This window comes from Nansenia antarctica (assembly GCF_963989245.1).
Source record: "Nansenia antarctica genome assembly, chromosome: 1".
Lineage (NCBI taxonomy): Eukaryota > Metazoa > Chordata > Actinopteri > Argentiniformes > Microstomatidae > Nansenia > Nansenia antarctica.
In genome coordinates, this window is record NC_137674.1 from 25,762,925 (window position 1) to 25,785,901 (window position 22,977).

The following is a 22,977-nucleotide window of genomic DNA, read 5'->3' on the forward strand; positions in this document are numbered from 1 at the left end:
TTTGATTTCGTAGTTTGATCTCGTTCTTGTTCTGTCAGCTTAGAGGATAGCATACTGTGCAAGGTAACCAGCGGACCTTTCCCCCCCTCTGATTGCCTGTCTTGCAGAACGGCTGGTAATGATGCCCTCCATGCTGCGCTAACTGGTACTCCAGCCTGAACCACGCTGTGTCATAACATACCGGAGCATTTGATCTTCTGCCCCCCCTGCAGCACGGCCTCCTCGTGGTCTATGGGCTGGCTGGACAAGGAGAAGATCCAGATCTCAGCCACCTTCCCCAGCGACTCCTTCTGGTTACTGCACAGAGGGAGCACCTGGCCCCCCTCGGTGGGGTGTTGCATCACCTAAGAGGGGAGATGGGGAGGGGGGAGGGGGGAGAGGTTAGCAGGGTTCCTACAAGATTCTATCATCTCATTCAAAACCCACCTCAAAACCCACCTGTTTACGCAGGCATACCCGTGTTGATTTACTTTTCCCGTGCTGCTCTGCTGCTGGCTATGTTTTATACTGTTTTCTATGTATTTTGTGTTTTGAATCTTGTGGCTGTTTTTAGATTTGTTGTTGTACGGCGACCTTGAGTGCCATGAAAGGCGCCTTATAAAATAAATGTATTATTATTAAGTTTCAACAAGTCAAATTTAAGACCTTTTTAGAGCTTTTTTTTAGACCTCTTTGGATAGCTTTTTAGACCTATTCGCGACACCATATGATAGCTTTTTGTCATCCTTAAGGTGATGAAATTAGGGATTTCACTGCCATACAAACAAAAAAGGAAGCGAATTGGCATTTTTGGGGTTCCAGCTTGATTCAAATAAATAGATTTTTCCGCGGATTGATTTCCTTGCTAATCTCATTTTTAAGACCTAGCACCTAATTTTTAGACCGAATAACTGAAATGTATGACCTTTTTAGGCCTTATGAATCTGATTACTAGATTTTAGACTTTAAGGCTTTTTAAGACCAGCGCGGGATCCCTGGGTTAGGGCAGAGAGGGAGAGATTCATACTGTGTACATCAAGAATCACATCTAAGCTGCTTTTAGAACCAATTCTCATTTACAATGACGATCTGGCCAATTGGCAGAACAGAGGCAAGTCTATACACAAAACACAACACAGTATATACGATATAGAACACAATCGTATTTTATCATAACAATTTTCTAGGATATCTCTGTTGTTCAGCTGTTTCTATTCTCTGAGTACCCCAAAAGTAGCTCTCAAACATGACACGCACTGAACACTTTATTAGGAACACCACCTTCTCATTCATTCAGGTGGTGTAGTGTAGTGGGTAGGGAATGTTTTCTTGGCACGCTCTGGGCCTGTTAATACCATCATCATCATCATCATACAATCATCGCTTGCATGCCACAGCCTATTTGAGTATTGTTGCTGACCATGTGCATCCCTTCATGGCTAACGGCTAACGGCTACTTCCAGCATAATAATGCACCATGTCACAAAGCAAAAGTCTCTCTGGTTTCATGAACATGACAATGAGTTCAGTGTTCTTCAGCGGCCTTCCCAGTCAGCGGATCTGAATCCAATTGAACACCTTTGGGATGTGTTAGAACGGGAAATTCACAGCTTGAAAGTGCACCTGAAAAATCTGTCAGGAATTGCCTGATGCAATCATGCAGTCACCATGGACCAGAATCTCAAAGGAATGTTTCCAACATCTTGTGGTGGAATCAATGCCACGACGAATTGAGGCTGTTTTGAGAGCAAAGGGAGGCCCAGCCTACCCAGTATTAGTCTAGTGTATCCCAATACAATGTCCTGTGAGTGTATTTTCATTTCCGTTTGCAACAAATGTGCTACTACTAATTAGAAGAAGAGGAATGTTCAGTGAGGAGGAAATATTGGGTAGTTTTTCTAAATCTGGACGGTCCTCTCTGGGTGGTGTTGACAGCTTCCTGGGAGGGTTTCTGGTAACGTGTCTATTCTGGCGTCCTGGACATCCGAGTTCCTCTGTATCCTCGGGGTGGAAAAGTGAAAACCCAGAGTCCGCTGACGGCCTCATCAAGGGGTTCAAGGGGTTCAAGGGTACTTTATTTGTCACGTGCACAGAAATACAAAGTAAAACATGCAGTGAAATGAAATGGGACTTGTCACTCAACTCAACACTGTGCCAGAGAAGAAAAAGACAATAGTAACAATAAAAGACACAGGACATAAGAGACATAAAGTGCTGTGCAGTAACAACAGTATCCTGCACTAAATACATTTCTGTTCTGATCTTGCCTTCAGGCTACAAAGGCGTCTCCCTGACCTCAGCAGGGTGAACAGGCCAGAATATGGGCCTCATATAACTACAGATGTCCATCTCTCCTTTCCCAGCCTTCGAGACGCTTCACACAGAGTCCGTGTCGGCCATTTTAGAGAACCCATCCAACTGGTGGGATTTTATTCTGCTGCTCAGACAGTCGTTGGCTGCTGGGAGTTAGGATAGAGACAACAGGACTGCAAGACAGCGGTCTTCAGTGTCTCTCATTCTCTCATTATGTTTTCACACCATTCCTTACTACCAACATGCCGTCTAGTCTTACACCTATTGAAAGTCAGAGACGTTACCTAACGTGTATGAAACTCAGTTAGTACAGTACCTCAGCCATGTCGATGGAGCCCGCCGCAAGGGTCTTGTAGCCGAGGATGGTTCGGTTCTTGTATCTCTTCCGCCTTTGAAGCAAGATTTGGAGCTTGTTTCCCTCTCGCTTCAGGAAGTGAGGGTACTAGGGATGGACAAAAAAGATAGGAGAATCGGGTGAGAGGAATAAATCAAGACAGCGTAGAGAAAATATGGAAAATATGGATGTAAGGTAAACCTTTAACAACAATAATTGATCCGTCTAATCTATACACCATTTTCACTATCTATCTATCCATCTATCTTCACCCTGCCCTTTGGAGCCTTTACCTGCAGTGAGAAGGTTAGTGCCAAATCTGTCTCCACCAGTCCACTAGGGGGCAGCACGATCTCATGAGACCTCAGGATCCTCTTTGACCCCTGTGGGAATTGAGTGATGGGGTAAGCCATGCCACCAACCTCCATGCCAACATGTCAACACTCCAACATTCAACTGGCAGGGAAGTAGTGTAGAATGTAGAGGAAGCAGGAAGGCATAACGCATGAGGCGGAGAGACATCTGTCATCTTGGAAAGCGTTTCCTTGCGTGTGTGCACTCCACCATCTAGGTGTGAGTTGTTGATGTGTGTGGGCTTGTATACAGTACATTGCAGGCAGGTCTGAACCGGCCGTGCCTGAATGCAGTAGTGAATGTGGTAGTGAATGTGGTAGTGAATGTGGTAGTGAATGTGGTAGTGAATGCAGTAGTGAATGCGGTAGTGAATGTGGTAGTGAATGTGGTAGACATTGGACCTACCTGGATTTTAACAGCAATGACCACTGAGATGAGCTCCTTGTCTAGTTCCCTCATCACCACCAACTTCTTCAGAGTAAGACTGCATAACCTGGAGGAAGATAGGGAATTATTGGTCTCTCTCTCTCTCTCTCTCTCTCTCTCTCTCTCTCTCTCTCTCTCTCTCTCTCTCTCTCTCTCTCTCTCTCTCTCTCTCTCTCTCTCTCTCTCTCTCTCTCTCTCTCTCATCATGTGGAATAAACCGCTGAATCACTGTCAAAACAACTCCCTGTAAGCCCATAAACCACATTTTCAGTTTCAAACGAGTCTGTTTACAAATAAAGAATAACATGGAAGCATAAATCAGACAAGGGAAGATAAACTCAGCTGTGACCTAGAGCTCCCATGGGGACCCTGAGAAAAAAACACTGTGCTGATTCACTCCCTGGAAGAAGCCAATTAGTCTCCTTGCCCTGTTTAAGCCCTCTACTTAGAGAGATCACCAGCTGGAGAAGATCCCTTACTGTTGCAAGAATTTTAACGGTGATAATTTTCCATCCAACTCTTCCTGACACGATTCAGAAGAGGCCAATAAACCTTTGAAGTGATTGGGAATAAAATGAAAGAGAGAGATAGATGTCTGGGCCAAAGAGATGGTGGGAGTAGTGGTGACTGGTCTCTGGCTGTGGAACACAGATCCTCTTCAAAACGCGGCACTTGTTAGTGTTACTTGATGCTAACTAAGGGTGTCGTCCGGGGTATGCCAAATCCTCCATCCTTTCACTTTCCTTTACTTTGTTCATGCTGATTAGAAGGAGGGACGGGTGCCAATGTTTCAGAATGCTGAAACCCGAAAAGGGAGGTGAGCAACTGGGCTGTCTTAAGCTGGGCGGAACCCTTACAACTGGGGATGGGGCGTTAATAAGGATGGCACGATTTCTTGTGTCACTTCCTGTGACTCAAAAAGTGGTTTAACCTATGACTATAAAGTATTGTTTAGCCCCCTTTCACTTACACTTCCCACAAGAGAGACTGCTTAGACAGGGTATATACAGGAATCTTGAGGTTAATTTCAATACCTTTCTAAGACTTTTTAAAGACCTTGTCAATATTTTTCCAGACCTCACCGCCACTTCGAGCTGTAACCGTCTCATCTTTGTTTTTTAATAAAACTAATAAATTCACGAACTTTTACTAAGAGTTTTTACGACTCAAACTCTTTGGACAGAGTCTAATTCAGAAAAATACCTACACAATTCAAGACCTCATAAAATCGTGATAAGACTTTTTAATACTTATTACGTGTCTTGATTTCCCCAAAATGTATTTATCAACTTTTAATACTTTTCAAGACACCACGGATACCCTGTTAGAACACCTGCTCACCCTCCTCATGCATGGCCCTGCTGTAACAGCCTAAACATATCATCATCGCCTTTTCCTTCGATCCAAATGTTACTACTGTTGTTGTCTATTGCCAGAATGACATCATTTCGATATTAGTCTATAACTGTTTCACAGACTCTAGACTAGACTCTAGACTCCACGAAATGACTTTCCACAGTCCGTGGGAGTTGTGTCTGTAAAACGACTGGTAGGTGGGAGGACTTTGGGCTCAGCTGCAGACCTGCTGTGTGAGGCCACTTAAATATAGCTAGTAGGGAATTAGGGAGCCGTTGAGAGAGAAGGGGAGTGTGGTCTCCAGTCACAGCAGTCGTTTAGCTAGGATTTATCTAAATGATGAGTTTGACCTTGGCCACACAACACCATCTTGAAAACAGGAAACGAGAAAACATCACGGTCACTGGCGGACTCAAGGGGGGGGCAGGGGGGGCGACCGCCCCTCCTGGTGCCCACACGGTTGAAAAACGTCTCTCTTAAGTGCCCTTTTGAGTGGCAAAAATGCCCTTTTGAGTGGCGAAAATGAGGCCAACAAGATAACTGGCGGATAAATAAAAAGCCAATGCTCAAGTGTTTTGAAATTAGATTAGATTAGATTCAACCTTTGCCATTGCACAGAGTACAACAACATTTATTTTTTGCTCTAGGCACAGGGTCAGCCATAGCCATAGTTAAGTGCCTTGCTCAAGGGCACAATGGCAGTGGTAGGACACCTTAGATATGATGCCAGCACCCCTCCAATCACCAGCTCATATGCGGCTCCCTCCTGGGACAGGGATCGAACCAGCGACCTTCCGATTGCTAGCCGGCCTCTCTGACCTCTAGGCTACCTGCCGCCACTATCATACTGTGTGGTGAGTGACATGCTGTGAGCACAACATTAGGACTGAAAAAGGATAGCAATCAGAAACTAGACAGGTACAATTCCTGTGGAAATTGTGAAGTGTGCTTGCCCCCCCCACCCCCCCCCCACTCCACTGCATCCCCCGGCGAAGACCGCGTTTCTCTAGCTCACCCAGGGGCCGAGCTAACTAGCACTAGCTAACTAGCGCAGGCTAACTAGCGCAGGCTAACTAGCGCAGGCTAACCAGCGCAGGCTAACTAGCACTAGCTAACTAGTGCAGGCTAACTAGCTAACTAGCGCTAGCTAGAAGTGGCTGATGACAATGGCGGGTTTCAAGGAGATGCAGGCTGAGTGAACGGCCTTCTCCTGAACAGAGCCCAGCCTCAGGACTCCCTGGCACAATGGACACAACCCAATGAAGGGTCACATTGTCTTCACCCCACTCTCACTCAGACAATGCCCTGCATTTTCACACAACTGTTTTATATTCTACCCGTGCTGCATGCCACTTTCAAACCTACAGCACCATGTATCCAAGTTATGCAAGGTGGCTGCAGAGCCCTGCATATGTCGCCTACTCAGGGAAATGTTTTTATGGTAAATGGTAAATGGACTGCACTTATATAGCGCCTTTATCCAAAGCGGCCTCTCATTCACCCATTCACACACACATTCACACACCAATGGCGGCAAGCTACCGTGCAAGGCGCTCACTGGCCCGCTCACTGGGAGCAATTTGGGGTTCAGTGTCTTGCCCAGTCTTGCCCAGTGGGAGCAATTTGGGGTTCAGTGTCTTGCCGTGTCTTGCCCAGTGTCTTGGCCACTTCGACATGTGGCCAGCCGGGGCTCGAACCGCCGATCTGCCAACCTTGCGATCATTAGACGGCGGCTCTACCTCCTGCGCCACAGCCGCCCCTTTTTAATCACCTAATGCCACACAATATCATTTCAGATGCAACAACCTATCCCTAACAACCAGGCTTATAATGTTAATACTCTATGAGCTATTCTAAATGGAATGATAGTTAAGTACAGTTAATAATTTAAAAATATATATATTATTATCTGTGCTGACCCCATTTCCCTTTGTATGCCTCCACACTGCAACCAAAATCCAGTGGGTGACTCTGTACTGTAGCCACACTCTCCCAAGCCTAAACCAGAGACACATCTACTACCCCCCTGCACTGACACCTACTATACTGTTTCTCTTGAGACATCTTCTACACCCCTGTACTGTTTCCCCTGTGTCAATAAAAATAAATACAAATAACACGTCCTTCTTCTAGCTAGCATGACGACTGCCAATGACCCCTGGCCTGAGCATAGCCCCCCAGCACTGCGTCTCTTGAAGACACCCGCTTTTCCCCTCTACTGTGTCCCCTAAAACGTATATTGCCCCCCTTGTACTGTTTCTCTGTTTCTCCAGTGTCTATATTAAAATAAAATAAAAAGTCTAGGTTTAGAAGAAGGTGATAGAAGAAGGTGATAGAAGAAGGTTTTTCCTTCTATCAATGGCCCCGGGCCTGAGCTGGATTACTCTTCCTGCTACGACTGGTGGACTGATGATTCACTTGCTTAGTCAAATGTATTGATTGTAAGTCGCTTTGGAATAAGGCGTCTGCTAAATGCCAAAAATGCAAATGTAAATGTAAGCATAGAGTACTTTTCCTGCTATGACTAGTGGATAGACGAACATGTAGTAAATGTAGAGACCACGACAACTCTCCGAACTGGCCAACAGAACACAATGGACGTCCAGCCTGGGGTCTCCTCACTGTCCCCCCCCTTTGGTACAAAGAAGGATTATTATTAGAACAATGTAAGTCCTGAGGTTTGGTCAACAGCTGCTCCCCTCTCTACTCTCAGTTCTGAACTTGACTGCCACACACACACGGGCACTGTGAGACACACGCACACGCAACACGGGCACTGTGAGACACACACACACACACGGGCACTGTGAGACACACACACACACACACACACGGGCACTGTGAGACACACACACACGGGCACTGTGAGACACACGCACACGGGCACTGTGAGACACACACACACGGGCACTGTGAGACACACGCACACGGGCACTGTGAGACACACACACGGGCACTGTGAGACACACACGCACGGGCACTGTGAGACACACACGCACGGGCACTGTGAGACACACACACACGGGCACTGTGAGACACACACACACGGGCACTGTGAGACACACACACACGGGCACTGTGAGACACACGGGCACGGGCACTGTGAGACACACACACACGGGCACTGTGAGACACACGGGCACGGGCACTGTGAGACACACACACACGGGCACTGTGAGACACACGGGCACGGGCACTGTGAGACACACACACACACACACGGGCACTGTGAGACACACGCACACGCAATCATGAAAATGTCCAGCTGTGTCTTTGGCACAGCTACAAATCAACACCAGGGTCCAGTGGGAGTGTGTCTCTGCCTTGGTCTGCTGATACAGCCTCTCTCGCACACACACACACACACACACACACACACACACACACACACACACACACACACACACACACACTGTTTCCCTGCTGCCTGGAGGGTGCCCAGCCCAGCTGCTCTGGCAAGGACAGACAGGGAGGCCAGCATGCTGCTGCTGCTGCTGCTGCTGAGAGCAGCCTCCATGGACTGCACTTATATAGCGCCTTCATCCAAAGCGGCCTTTACAACGGCCTCTCATTCACCCATTCACACACACACATTCACACACCAATGGCGGCCAAGCTACCATGCAAGGCGCCGGCACTGGCCCTTAGACGGCGACTCACTGTACCTCCTGTGCCACAGCCGCCCTCCAGGGACGGAGAAGGAGAGGGGGAGGCAGGAGAGAGGGAGAGGGAGAGGGAGGAAAGAGGGAGAGGGAGGAAAGTGGGAGAGGGAGAGGGAGACGGAGAGGGAGGAAAGAGGGAGAGGGAGGAAAGAGGGAGAGGGAGGAGAGAGGGAGAGGGGAGGGGGAGGGAGGGGGAGGAAAGAGAGAAAGGGAGAGGGAGGAGATAGGAAAGAGGGAGAGGGAGAGGGAGAAGAGAGGGAGAACGCTGGCGGTCGCATACCATCCAAAGGTTAGATTTCAACTCCTGGATTTTCTGCTTCCGATAATAGTGATGCAACCGGACACGGTGCAGACTAACATCCTTAATGAGGTTACCATGCACCCGCTTACACACACACACACACACACACACACACACACACACACACACACACACACACACACACACACACACACACACACATACACATACACATACACATACACATACACATACACATACACACACACACACACACACACACACACACACACACACACACACATACACATACACATACACATACACACACACACACACACACACACACACACACACACACACACTTAAAATAGAACTCAGAAAGCTAACTAAGCTAATAAGGAGGTGAAATAATAACATGTCAAATGTCCTGCAGAGTCATGGTATGCATTTTGATTGAATAATCAATTTCACTTTATAAATACTAACTTCATAAATACTAACTTCATAAATACTAACTTTATAAATACTAACTTTATAAATGGTGTAATCAATCAGATATGGTGAGGAGGATCTCATGAGGCTGTCAGCAGCAGTGGACTGTATGTGGATGGGCTCAACAACAAAGGGCAGCCTGAGTTATGAATGTAATATTTAGATTAGAGACAGAACGCAGCATAAACTGTAGGATTTAACCCTTTAGATTCACTACATTCCTCCTTTTGACTGTATCTTAGAGTCCTCCAGGCCGTTAAGCCACAGTTGAAAGACACATAGAACAACAGCTTGAAAACCCTATGCTAGGCTATGCTAGACTATGCTAGACTATGCTAGACTATGCTAGACTATGCTAGACTACGCTAGACTACGCTAGACTACGCTAGACTACGCTAGGACTCCTAGAGTTCCTAATCCCCTTCAGGTTTCATAGAAGAAGTTTTGGAATTGTCTAGTTCCAATCTCTCATCAACGCCTATTGACCCTGTCTGGTCTGATTGGCAGGGTTCCTACAAGTTTCAACAAGTCAAATTGAAGAACTTTTTCGACCTTTTTTCGACCTCTTTGAATATAATTTTAGACCTATTCGCGACACTGTATGATAGCTTTTTGTCATCCTCCTCCCTTGCCATACAGACAAAAAAGGAAGTGAATTGGCATTTTTTTGGTTCCAGCTTGATTAATTTCCACATAAATAGACTGATTTCCTTGCAGGATCAACATTTTAAGACCTAGCACCTAATTTGTAGACCGAATAACTGAAATGTAGGACCTTTTTAGGTCTTATAAATCGGATTGGTGGATTTTAGACTTAAAGGCTTTTTAAGACCAGGGCGGGAACCCTGGACTGGACAGTGACGGTGACTCCACCCTTCTCTGTACCATGCAGGGAGCATCTCTCTCGACTCCTGTCCTAGTTTCAGCATTGTAAGGGGGAAGCGAGGATAAGCGGTGTCATGGGGAGAAGGGATAGAGGTTTATTATGCCATGAAGCACACACGCTCCCTCTGATCCCAGGACAGTCCTCCTCTAACATGCTGCTCACAGCCACCTTGGGTCTGCTCCAGAGCCCCATGCTAACGCTAACACACTGAAACATGAGGTGAGCTGAAAAAGCAAACGAGTTACCTTGAAAAATACAAGCCGCCTTTAGGGCGGCTGTGGCGCAGGAGGTAGAGCCGCCGTCTAACGATCGCAAGGTTGGCGGATCGGCGGTTCGAGCCCCGGCTGGCCACATGTCGAAGTGTCCTTGGGCAAGACACTGAACCCCAAATTGCTCCCAGTGAGCTGGCCGGCGCCTTGCATGGTAGCTTGCCGCCATTGGTGTGTGAATGTGTGTGTGAATGGGTGAATGAGAGGCCGTTGTAAAGCGCTTTGGATATATAAGTGCACTCCATAGCCATCGAATAAAAGAGGGTCATGCCCCGTATCGATCTACTCTGTGTTATCTTGTTCGAATTGGACATAAAACCGAATCACTGTGGATCAAACCAGCACAGACAGAACCATTTAATAAGATAATAATATGATCCTACCGGCTTCATTTAACACACTTGGTTACCTTGGTTACTTTGCTTTCTCTTCATTGAGGTTAAATGAATATTTAATGACAATTCTGTATGCTGCAGTGGCTGCTGCACAGTGGAACATTGGATTCAATCACTCTCACAACTTAGGCACATTACCGTAAAGCAATCACAGCCGAATGAGATGACTTCAATGACAAACTGTGGATAGGCTAATGCCTTGTGGCAGCGAGCAGCTCAGTCTAGTGGCTGAGAAACGTCAGTATTCCGTCTGTCAGGGTTCCTACAAGTTTCAACAAGTCAAATTTAAGACCTTTTTAAGACCTATTTGGTTATAATTTTTGACCTATCCGCGACACCATATGATAGCTTTTTGTCATCCTCGAGGTGATGAAATTAGGGATTTCACTGCCATACAGACAAAAAAGGAAGCGAATTGGCATTTTCTGGGTTCCAGCTTGATTAATTTCCGCGTAAATAGATGTGGTCGGACTGATTTCCTTGTAGGATCTCATTTTTAAGACCTAGCACCTCATTTTTAGACCGAATAACTGAAATGTAGGACTTTTTTGTGGTTTGTTGGATTTTAGACTTTAAGGCTTTTTAAGACCAGCGCAGGAACCCTGGTCTGTATGCGTTGTTGTATGTGACTTGAGTTGGACCTCACACTAATCTGTCCTGGATGTGAACACGTGCGTCCATCCTCACGCTACGCCTCGCTCTGACTGACCCCTGCTTCCGACGCAGCTGAAATTCCCTGCATGTGTCATGTGTCAAAGAACAGAACAGGGATGACCTATATACACTCACCTCTCTAGGCTCTGCAAAGCCTCTCCTTCTCTCTTTGTTTACATACACGCTAATAAAATATCAAACAATATTTCATCCCCCTACTTTCAAAGTAGACCGCGAGGCACCGGGAGAGAAAGTGTTAGGCTATTCTGAGATACGCAAACAACACAGAACACTAACAGCCCTTCTGGTAGAGACAGGCAAAGGAGACACCCTGGCTCAGTAGACAAAGGGGACAAGGGGGACTTGACGACAAGTAAATGTTTGGTCTTTTAGCCATCTGCCATTAAGACACAATTCATCTAGTGGGGAATGGGGAGGATGACAGCGGTGACAGAGGGTGGTTCTGGGATAGGGATGAGGCAACAACACTCCAAACAGCCTGGGGCTGGAATGTAACTTAACAGCCGCGCTGCAATACCCAGGCTCATTAGGCTTAGATGATGGCTCCTGCCCTTATATCATCCATCTATCTATCTGTCTATCTATGTATGTATCTATCTGTCTATCTGTCTATCCGTCTATCCGTCTATCCATGTATCCATCTATCCGTCTGTCCAACCATCCAACCATCCATCCATCCATCCATCCATCCATCCATCTATTAGATTAGATTAGATTTGATAGACAAATCGCAAAATGTCAACTTTATTGTCACTGCAGAGTACAAGTACAAGTACCAGACAACGAAATGCAGTTTAGCATCTAACCAGAAGTGCAAATAGTACAGTGGGGTGCAAAAATGTGGGCACCCCTAGTCAAAAGGCCTTTTACAATTAATATCTAAGTGAAAAGAAGCAAACCGAACCTCTAAATGGTAAGTTAAACATCTCATCACATTTTAAAGCAAGATTAATTTTTAGTTTCAAAATAATAAAACAAGAAAAAAGGGTTTGGGAACGCTGTCAGACAGCTAGTACTTTGTAACTCCTCATCGGGCAACTATAACAGCTTGCCAACGCTTCCTGTAGTCAGCTAATAGTCTTTCAATTCTTGTTTTGGGAATTTTTCCCCCATTCTTCCTGGCAGAACACCTCTAGCTCAAAAATATTCTTCGGCCTTCTTGCATAAACGGCATGTTCGCAGATTGTATCTATCGATCTCTTCCTACATCCACTCCATTTCCCCTTAATCTTGCTCTACTACACCCACTAAAGGAAACAATACTTACTGAGACAACAACACCATAGAGATCATACAACTCGTCATTCAGTGTAGTGAGAGGTGTTGATTGGAGGGGCACTGTTACCATGGAGACAGTGGGTATAGCAGTGTCAACATTGGGTTAGATGCACTAATGTGACACGCTTACATCAAAAGAAGGAGGACAGCAGCAGTAATGTTGTGTGGTCCCTGCATGCCAGCGCCAGACTGAAACCTGAGACAGAGACATGACAGCAGGACATTCCTGCTATTTAAATCCAACATCCTCCTTGCAGGGCTACGAGGGAGTGGTCACCGGTCAGGGCCAGCAGCATTCTCCTGCTACACCCCTGGATCTCTCACACCCTCTCTCACACACACACTCATACACTCACACACTCACACTCACACTCACTCGCACACGCACACGCACACTCACACACTCTCACACACTCACACTAGGGGTGTAACGGATCACGGATAATCCGTGATCCGTTCGGATCGCCCTCCACGGTTCGGAACGCATGTGTACCGCGGATCAATAGCAAAATCGTTTTTTTTTTTTTTTTTTTTTTTTTTTCCTTTCCTAACACCAGGGGAGCCACCTCTCCTAAATTTCGTTGTTCGGTACCTGTACTGTAGCAATGACAATAAAGACCATTCATTCATTCAAATGTAACCGGTAGAAAAACAATCATGTGCGCTTTATTCTCACTCTCTGCATGTGTACTGAGTTGACAACAACATTCATTCACTCATCTCTGTCCCAATTATATCACGTCATATCACCCGCTAAGCAGCCTGGGTGATTGTGTAAACACACAAAAAAAGTACTCTGTTACTTTGCAGCAGTGATGTTATATATATGTTGTTATATATATATATATGTTGTTATATATAGATGTTATATATATGTGATATATATATCAGTTTTGACATCTTGAATGTTGTTTTTTTGTTTCACACATTAAAAAGTGGTGTTTTTACATTCAAGGAAAATGTTGTTTTTATTAAAAAATATATGTTTTGTGTTGATCCGAAAAATGATCCGATCCGTGACTCAAAATCCGTGACACGATCCGATCCGTGAGTTAGGTGATCCGTTACACCCCTAACTCACACTCACACTCTCACTCTCACTCTCACACACCCTCTCTCACACACACACACTCTCACACACACTCTCACACACACTCACACACACACACACACACACTCACACACACACACACACACACTCTCACACACACTCACACTCTCACTCTCACTCTCACTCTCACACACCCTCTCTCACACACACACTCTCACACACACTCTCACACACACTCACACTCACTCACACACACTCTCTCACACACACACACACTCTCACACACACTCTCACACTCACACACACACACTCTCACACACACTCTCACACTCACACACACTCTCACACACACTCTCTCACACACTCTCACACTCACTCACTCACACACACACACACACACACACACACACACACACACACACACACACACACACACACATTCACTCACACACACACACACACACCCTCTCTCTCACACACACACACATACACACACACACACACACACACACACACACTTCTCACCACAGCCAGCCTCATCGCCCAATTTCACCACCTCACCTTCACACAGCGTCATGGCTCCAGCCAGGGTTGATAAACAACATGCCTGAAGCAGCATTCAGCAAGACGTCTTAAACAGAACATGTTTCTGCATGACATCATACAGGGTTCCTACAAGTTTCAACTTTCAACAAGTCAAATTTAAGATCTTTTTTAACCTTTTTTAGACCTCTTTGAATAGAATTTCTGACCTATTCGCGACACCATGTGATAGCTTTTTGTCATCTTCGAGGTGATGAAATTAGGGATTTCACTGCCATACAGACAAAAAAGGAAGCAAATTAGCATTTTGGGGGTTCCAGCTTGATTCATTTCCGCTTAAATAGATGTGGTCGGACTGATTTCCTTGCAGGATCTAATTTTTAAGACCTAGCACCTAATTTTTAGACCGAATAACTGAAATGTAAAACTTTTTTAGGCCTTGTGAGTCGGATTGCTGGATTTTAGACTTTACGGCTTTTTAAGACCAGCGCGGGAACCCTGGAGGGATGTAGTAAAGAACAAGGAGGGTTTCCCCTACGACTCCGCCAGTACCAGCCTGACATTCTGTCTCCACCCAGAACCAGCCTGACATTCTGTCTGTCTACACCCAGAACCAGCCTGACATTCTGTCTGTCTACACCCAGAACCAGCCTGACATTCTGTCTGTCTACACCCAGAACCAGCCTGACATTCTGTCTCCACCCAGAACCAGCCTGACATTCTGTCTGTCTACACCCAGAACCAGCCTGACATTCTGTCTGTCTACACCCAGAACCAGCCTGACATTCTGTCTGTCTACACCCAGAACCAGCCTGACATTCTAGAACCAGCCTTACATTCTGTCTCCACCCAGAACCAGCCTGACATTCTGTCTCCATCCAGAACCAGCCTGACATTCTGTCTCCACCCAGAACCAGGCTTACACTCCTGACAGACCCAGAACCAGGCGTACACTCCTGACAGACCCAGAACCAGCCTTACACTCCTGACAGACCCAGAACCAGCCTTACACTCCTGACAGACCCAGAACCAGGCTTACACTCCTGACAGACCCAGAACCAGCCTTACACTCCTGACAGACCCAGAACCAGGCTTACACTCCTGACAGACCCAGAACCAGCCTTACACTCCTGACAGACCCAGAACCAGGCTTACACTCCTGACAGACCCAGAACCAGGCGTACACTCCTGACAGACCCAGAACCAGGGGCGTACACTCCTGACAGACCCAGAACCAGGCTTACACTCCTGACAGACCCAGAACCAGGCTTACACTCCTGACAGACCCAGAACCAGGCTTACACTCCTGACAGACCCAGAACCAGGCTTCCATCCCTGACAGACCCAGAACCAGCCTTACACTCCTGACAGACCCAGAACCAGCCTTACACTCCTGACAGACCCAGAACCAGGCTTACACTCCTGACAGACCCAGAACCAGGCTTACACTCCTGACAGACCCAGAACCAGCCTTACACTCCTGACAGACCCAGAACCAGCCTTACACTCCTGACAGACCCAGAACCAGGCTTACACTCCTGACGGACCCAGAACCAGGCTTACACTCCTGTCAGACCCAGAACCAGCCTGACACTCCTGACAGACCCAGAACCAGCTTTACACTCCTGACAGACCCAGAACCAGGCGTACACTCCTGACAGACCCAGAACCAGGCGTACACTCCTGACAGACCCAGAACCAGGCTTACACTCCTGACAGACCCAGAACCAGGCTTACATTCTGTCTACACCCAGAACCAGCCTGTCTACACCCAGAACCAGCCTGTGTACACCCAGAACCAGGCTTCCAGTCCTGACAGACTCAGACAGAGTGAGAGATGAGACGGGAGGACAACAGGGAATGTTGCGTCACCGTTGCTGCATGCAGACGGTGACTGACACGGCAGCGCAGGCGACACTGCGTATCTTGCATCACTCTTACATTTTTTGGGGGGGAAGAAAGAAGACAAGTTAAAATGCAGCCTGCTACAGCGTGACACCAAGTCCTGCTCATCTACAGCTGCATTCTGGGATGAATACATCGAAATATCTCAGAGGTACTTTTCAGTCTGATTAATTCATCCATCGCCCTCCCTCCCACTGCCTGCCCTCCTCTCCTCTCCTCTCCTCTCCTCTCCTCTCCTCTCCTCTCCTGCCCTCCTCTCCTCTCCTCTCCTCTCCTCTCCTCTCCTCTCCTGCCCTCCTCTCCTCTCCTCTCCTCTCCTCTCCTGACCTCCTCTCCTCTCCCCCCCTCCTCTCCTCTCCCCCCCTCCTCTCCTCTCCTGCCCTCCTCTCCTCTCCTCTCCTCTCCTGCCCTCCTCTCCTCTCCTCTCCTCTCCTGCCCTCCTCTCCTCTCCTCTCCTGCCCTCCTCTCCTCTCCTCTCCTCTCCTCTCCTGCCCTCCTCTCCTCTCCTCTCCTCTCCTCCCCTCTCCTCTCCTGCCCTCCTCTCCTCTCCCCCCCTCTCCTCTCCGCTCCTCTCCTCTCCTGCCCTCCTCTCCTGCCCTCCTCTCCTCTCCTGCCCTCCTCTTCTCTCCTGCCCTCCTCTCCTCTCCTCTCCTCTCCTCTCCTCTCCTCCCCTCCTCTCCTCTCTTCTCCTCTCCTCTTCTCCTCTCCTGCCCTCCTCTCCTGCCCTCCTCTCCTCTCCTACCCTTCTCTCCTCTCCTCTCCTCTCCTCTCCTCTCCTCTCCTGTGGATGTGCACAGTGTTGGTATCAGGGGAGAAATCCTGCCAAGAGATTTTAAAGCCAGCTTTCTACAACAGCATGTTTGGATACTGGATTCTGATTGGCTAGCAACAGTGGTAAATATCCCAACAACCCACAGTTCAGACCGCATTTCCAGTATCAATGCACCTCCCAATCAATCTGATTAAGAACACCTGTGCTGACCTACAATGCAATGGTTGATCTTGTTTATGGGACTATATTCTGTGGCGGAAGGATATATGTGACACGGTTTGATTAATAGGTCCCCATCTCGGCCATTGTGAAACCTCGCAATCGAGCCAAACAAGTCTTGTTGGAGTCTTGGAGGGCGGCGGTTGTGGACTCATTTACCACTGTACAGGGTTTTCCATACTCGGCTTCGCCTCGTGCCACAACCCTGTACAGTGGTAAATGAGTCCACAACCCCCTTCCTCTCATGGTCAATTGCTTCCATATACCATGTGGCCATGGGAAGAACTGCAGGATACTGCAACGGCTAGTACCCTTTGGAACCCATGTTAAACCATGTATTCCATCTGGCGGAATAAGACGGTTTAGGACTGCAATTTTGTTTTTATGTGCTATTATATGTCTTCTCCCTGGGGCTTTTTCTATTTTTTCATACCCCACAAACCACTTCAGAAGCATTTATTTTTATTATTTCACAAGAATACAGTCAGTCATGTGCAGCACAGCCATTTCTTTGTTTTGAGTCCTCTCTTTTACAGTTTTTTTTTTGTTTCCTCCTTTTTTGTACTGTACTGTCCTTTTTGTTTTTGTTTTGTATTGTTCTAAAAATGTAAAAACGGGTGATTTTATACTTTCAACAATTTGTCTATTTGGTATTGGTAACCCAATAAAGATACTTCTGAAAAAAAAAAGAATACAGTCAATGTGATGTCAAGGTTGGTGCCAGCAAGCAGATGAATGCTACGGCAGCCCCCATTAACGTGACTTCCTGGATTCACTGCACCAATCCCATCCATCATAGGAATCCATTAAGTGGTCAGTAGTTAGCAGTATGGAGATGTGTATCATCAATGCCTGTTACACAGCGGCAGGGAGAGGGCTGCCAAAGAAGCTGCAGGCTGGAGCGATGCCCGGAGAGGCCTTCAATGCGTCCATGCCCTGCTGGTCCTGTGGCCCTCCCCTGACCAAACATCTGTGAGTAAGAGGCACACAACGGGCCAGAACCTTGGTCATCACCACCACCACGCAGGAAATTTAATTAGCATTGGTGGAGGCCAAATGAGAGGTCAGAGGCTAAATTAAAAAGGAAATAAAACAGATATGACAGAAATGGGCTGATTTCGCAAACGAAAAAAGTGAATACATTTTGTTTTAAGGCTCTTTGGGTAAAAGGCGACTGCTAAATGCCAACATTTTTAAATGTAAAGTATAGCCTACGCACTACAGGCTATGTTTTTCTAGGGTTGGAATAAGAAGAATATTCCTATGGTTGGGTTTGAACTAAAACAGCACACGTACAAACGTAAGTGGAGATGGGAGATCAGAATGAGGAAGAAACCCTTTGTGACATCATCAGACAGACGGTAGAACAGAGAGTTGAAGATGAAGCTGCGTCAACTATCTAACACCCTCCTACCGACGCTTGGTTAACGAGGTCTGAACGGAGTTCTGCAGCGGTTGGCACGCCACGCGGAGACGCACGCCGCCTCTCACGGCCCCATTACCCAGGCGTGTGTGTGCCGGGAGCCCTCTGACACTCAGCTGCTCATGCAGTATTCATGGCCGGGATTTGCCGCCTGGCCAGAGATGGCGTCTCGGTGTGACAGAGCACTGAACACTCGGGCTGAAGGGAAGAGCTAGCTGCCTGCCGTCGAGGCTGCTCCCGCCCCAAAATATCCCCCACAAAAATACCACCAACCGTAACCTGACTGCAGGGTTCCTCTTTCTCTCATCCCTCCCTCCCTCTTTCCACACACACACACACACACACTTTCCTCAAGTCATTTTTCCCCAAAGAATATATACAAAACCTCGCTTTAGAAGCCGATATAAAAGAAACAGACTAACATGAAAAAAGGCAACGTCTAAATTCAGGGGATACTCACGGAATACGCAGGGATACTACTACCCTCTTCCTATAAATCATGCACACACACGCTTGTTCAATGAATGTGTGTCAGTAGATCATTAAGCTTTCGACGGTAAAATGGTAAATGGTAAATGGACTGCACTTATATAGTGCCTTTATCCAAAGCGCTTTACAACGGCCTCTAATTCACCCATTCATACACACATTCACACACCAATGCTACCATGCTACCAAGCTACCATGCAAGGCGCCGGCCAGCCCGCTCACTGGGAGCAATTTGAGGTTCAGTGTCTTGCTCAAGGACACTTGGACATGTGGCCAGCCGGGGCTCAAACCGCCGATCTGCCAACCTTGCGATCATTAGACGGCGGCTCTACCTCCTGAGACACAGCCTCTACCTCCACCAGCCTCTACCTCCACCAGCCTCTACCTCCTGAGACACAGCCTCTACCTCCCCCAGCCTCTACCTCCACCAGCCTCTACCTCCTGAGACACAGCCTCTACCTCCACCAGCCTCTACCTCCACCAGCCTCTACCTCCTGCGCCACAGCCTCTACCTCCACCAGCCTCTACCCCCACCAGCCTCTACCTCCTGCGCCACAACCTCTACCTCCACCAGCCTCTACCTCCACCAGCCACAGCCTCTACCTCCACCAGCCTCTACCTCCACCAGCTTCTACCTCCTGAGACACAGCCTCTACCTCCACCAGCCTCTACCTCCACTAGCCTCTACCTCCATCAGCCTCTACCTCCATCAGCCTCTACCTCCACCAGCCTCTACCTCCTGCGCCACAGCCGCGCCGCCCCACAGTCGACGGTATAGTTGGTGGGCAGCGGGCCCTGCGCGCCCTGTGGGCCCAAGTGGGTCAGAGAGATCACCTCAGTCAGCCCAACATGAGCAATATAACAATAACAACACTCAATCAAATCAAATCAAATGAATGAAAAATGGAGAGGTGATTAGTAAAAGTGGTTCCATATCCCTGGTCCGTAACTAATCCCTTAGGTAACGGGTTAGCACAAATTTGAGTGTGTATGTGTATGTGTGTGTGTGTGTGTGTGTGTTTATATAAGAGGAACTGATGGGATTATCCTGAGGATAAGACACGAGGCCCTTTCCAATAAAAATGAACAACTTAACCCGGCTGCGCGCTCTCTTAACGTCAATGTGACAGCTCAATAATTGACTTCTTATCATTTATTAATAGAGAGGCGCATTAGAGAGAGAGGCGACGGAGCGGGTGTCTGGGGTGTGTCTGCAGCGTGCCCTCAGAGCGTGTGTCTGAGCTGAGAGACAAAGCCAGCGGCACGCGACTCAAGACCCTTCCTTATGTCTGCGCCGGCCCGGGTCCTTCTGTTTACTGCAACGCTGCACCGTACTCATGAGACAGACCAGATGTGGGGTCTCTCATCCTGGAAGTTCAATACTTGTTCAGACAATGTGATGCGATGTTGTAGTAAATTAATAATAATAATAATAATTAATTATATTTATAGAGCGCTTTTCCGAGGCTCAAAGACGCTGACAAATATGGGAGAAACGGAAAACACAGAAACAACAAGCAACAGATAACATGGGCACATAGAAGACAGAGTTAACGAACGGGGAGGGGGGGGGGGGGGGGGTGGTAGGGTTAGGGGAGATGGTTAGGGGTAGGGGAGGTTGTATGCATGTCCAGGGGGGGAAAGGGGTTGGCAGGGTTAGGGGAGATGGTTAGGGGTAGGGGAGGTTGTAAGCATGGGAGAACAGGTAGGTTTTGAGGTGGGATTTAAAAGTGGAGAGTGAGGGTGAGTCTCTGAGTGGTTGAGGGAGAGAGTTCCAGAGGCGGGGTGCAGCTTGTAAGAAGGCACGGTCTCCGAAATTAGCTATGATGCCATCCACAAAAATGTACTGATTGTTTAAACAGTACTATAAGTATTCAACGTATATTAGATATCGGCCCCTAGGTAATAAGGGCTGCCCTCGAAAAGGCGGTACAGGACCATGGCCGCAAGGACAAACAGACTGAAGCTCAGCTTCTACCCCAGGGCCATCCAGGCCCTGAACACAGCAAAGACCTAGGTTCTGGGCCCTGGACAGTCTGGACGGATTGATGGCAGCTGCTGGATTGAAAAAATCAGGTGTAGTGCTGAGGCACAAATGTGTACATTTCAAGCCTGCAAACTGCGACACTTTAAATGAATGTGCAATATGACAACCCTAGTCGTTTTATCTGTACAGTATAGTATAGTGGATAGTGTACATAGCCTTTATTTATGTAAACCAGCTCCTTTCCCTTCTTCTTTTTTTTCTTTTTTTTCTTTCCTAGCACCAGGGGAGCCACCCCTCCCAAATTTCATTGTTTGGTACCTGTACTATAGCAATGACAATAAAGACCATTCATTCATTCATTCAAATGACAGATCGTGAGCTCAGAATTATAAGGTTCTATCTCCGTTTAGGGTAGTTCAGAGATATTGAGCGTCAAAGTTTTTACATTCCATTATGTTTTGTGAGATGGAACCTTTGTATTTTATTAATTACTAACTAAAAACATTTAAACATTTTAAAAATAACACCACACAGGCATTAATAAACACCTAATGGATCAGTAAAAAACTAAATTTTGACAAAAACGGAGATAGAACCTTATAATTCTAACGTCACGAAATGACAGATCTAGCCTACATTGACTGAAAACAATAATAGATTGGTCTCTGCTTTATTATCTAACTTGACCTGCAGTATTGAATATCATTCCAGCTGAAAAAAAGAAAAGAAAAGACCAAACAAGATCGATAGCCCAGTTCCCCTTAGCAACAGAGAACCTAATCCCACCTGTCCAGATGGCACTGTCCTGTCCTACCTGCAACAACTCAATGTGATCAAACAAATCCCAGCAACACATAAGCCTAAAAGAGGAGCTCATCCTTGCATCAAAGCTCTGTGGTATAGGATGTTTTATTTAACCTTTATTTATCCAGGTTATAGAAGGAGAAAAAAATCAAGAGGGGCCTGGTAGGATAGATAAGATATGCTAGATATATAGATAGATGTAGAGATGTAGATATGTAGATATGTAGGTAGATAGGTAGATAGGTAAGTAGGTAGATATGTAGATATGTATGTTACGGTGTTATGTGGGAATACGGTACATGTGGGAAAACTAGGGTTGGGGTTAGGAGCTACGTCGATTTGGTAGCCTACATGTAACCCTAACCCTAATCCTATCCCTAACCCTACCCCTAACCTTAACCGTAGCACCCTAGCACCTAACCCTAACCCTAGTTTAGATAGATAGATAGATAGATAGATAGATAGATAGATAGATAGATAGATAGATAGATAGATAGATAGATAGATAGATAGATAGATAGATAGATAGATAGATAGATAGATAGATAGATAGGTAGGTAGGTAGGTAGGTAGGTAGGTAGGTAGGTAGATAGATAGACAGACAGACGGACAGACAGACAGACGGACAGACGGATAGACAGATAGACAGATAGATAGGTAGGTAGGTAGATAGATAGATAGATAGATAGACAGACAGACGGACAGACGGATAGACGGATAGACGGATAGACAGATAGACAGGTAGGTAGGTAGGTAGGTAGGTAGGTAGGTAGGTAGGTAGATAGATAGATAGATAGATAGATAGACAGACAGACAGACAGATAGACAGATGGATAGATGGATAGATGGATAGATAGATAGATAGATGTCCAGTTATGTTGCAACTCACATCTTTCTAACTATAAATGTGTCCGTCCGTCTGTCTGTCTGTGTGCCAAGATGCTAAGAAGTGGACTGTACTGCAGGGCCCACTCTCCAACACACGAACAAGTAACAAGCTACTTGAGTTCCCATCAGCAAGCCTTTCAAAAGCTCTGTAATCAAATTGGACCACTTCTCAGCGCCAAATAGGCCAGTCAGTCAGTAATGAAAGTGAGGAGGGATGCCGGCCGGGATAGAAA

General features: G+C 46.8%; 1 protein-coding gene across 2 annotated transcripts in view; it reads right to left on the reverse strand.

Annotated features, from left to right (window-relative positions):
* The window catches only part of pacs2 (phosphofurin acidic cluster sorting protein 2), a gene marked incomplete at its 5' end in the record, with an annotated part of 55,849 nt that overhangs the window by 21,765 nt on the left and 11,107 nt on the right, over positions 1-22,977 (reverse strand). For both annotated transcript variants that reach the window (XM_080548828.1, XM_080548827.1), the window contains 4 exons: positions 182-344; positions 2,609-2,734; positions 2,920-3,009; positions 3,386-3,473. In XM_080548828.1, coding sequence (XP_080404954.1) covers positions 182-344; positions 2,609-2,734; positions 2,920-3,009; positions 3,386-3,473 — 467 coding nt within the window. The remainder of the gene's footprint in view (positions 1-181; positions 345-2,608; positions 2,735-2,919; positions 3,010-3,385; positions 3,474-22,977) is intronic.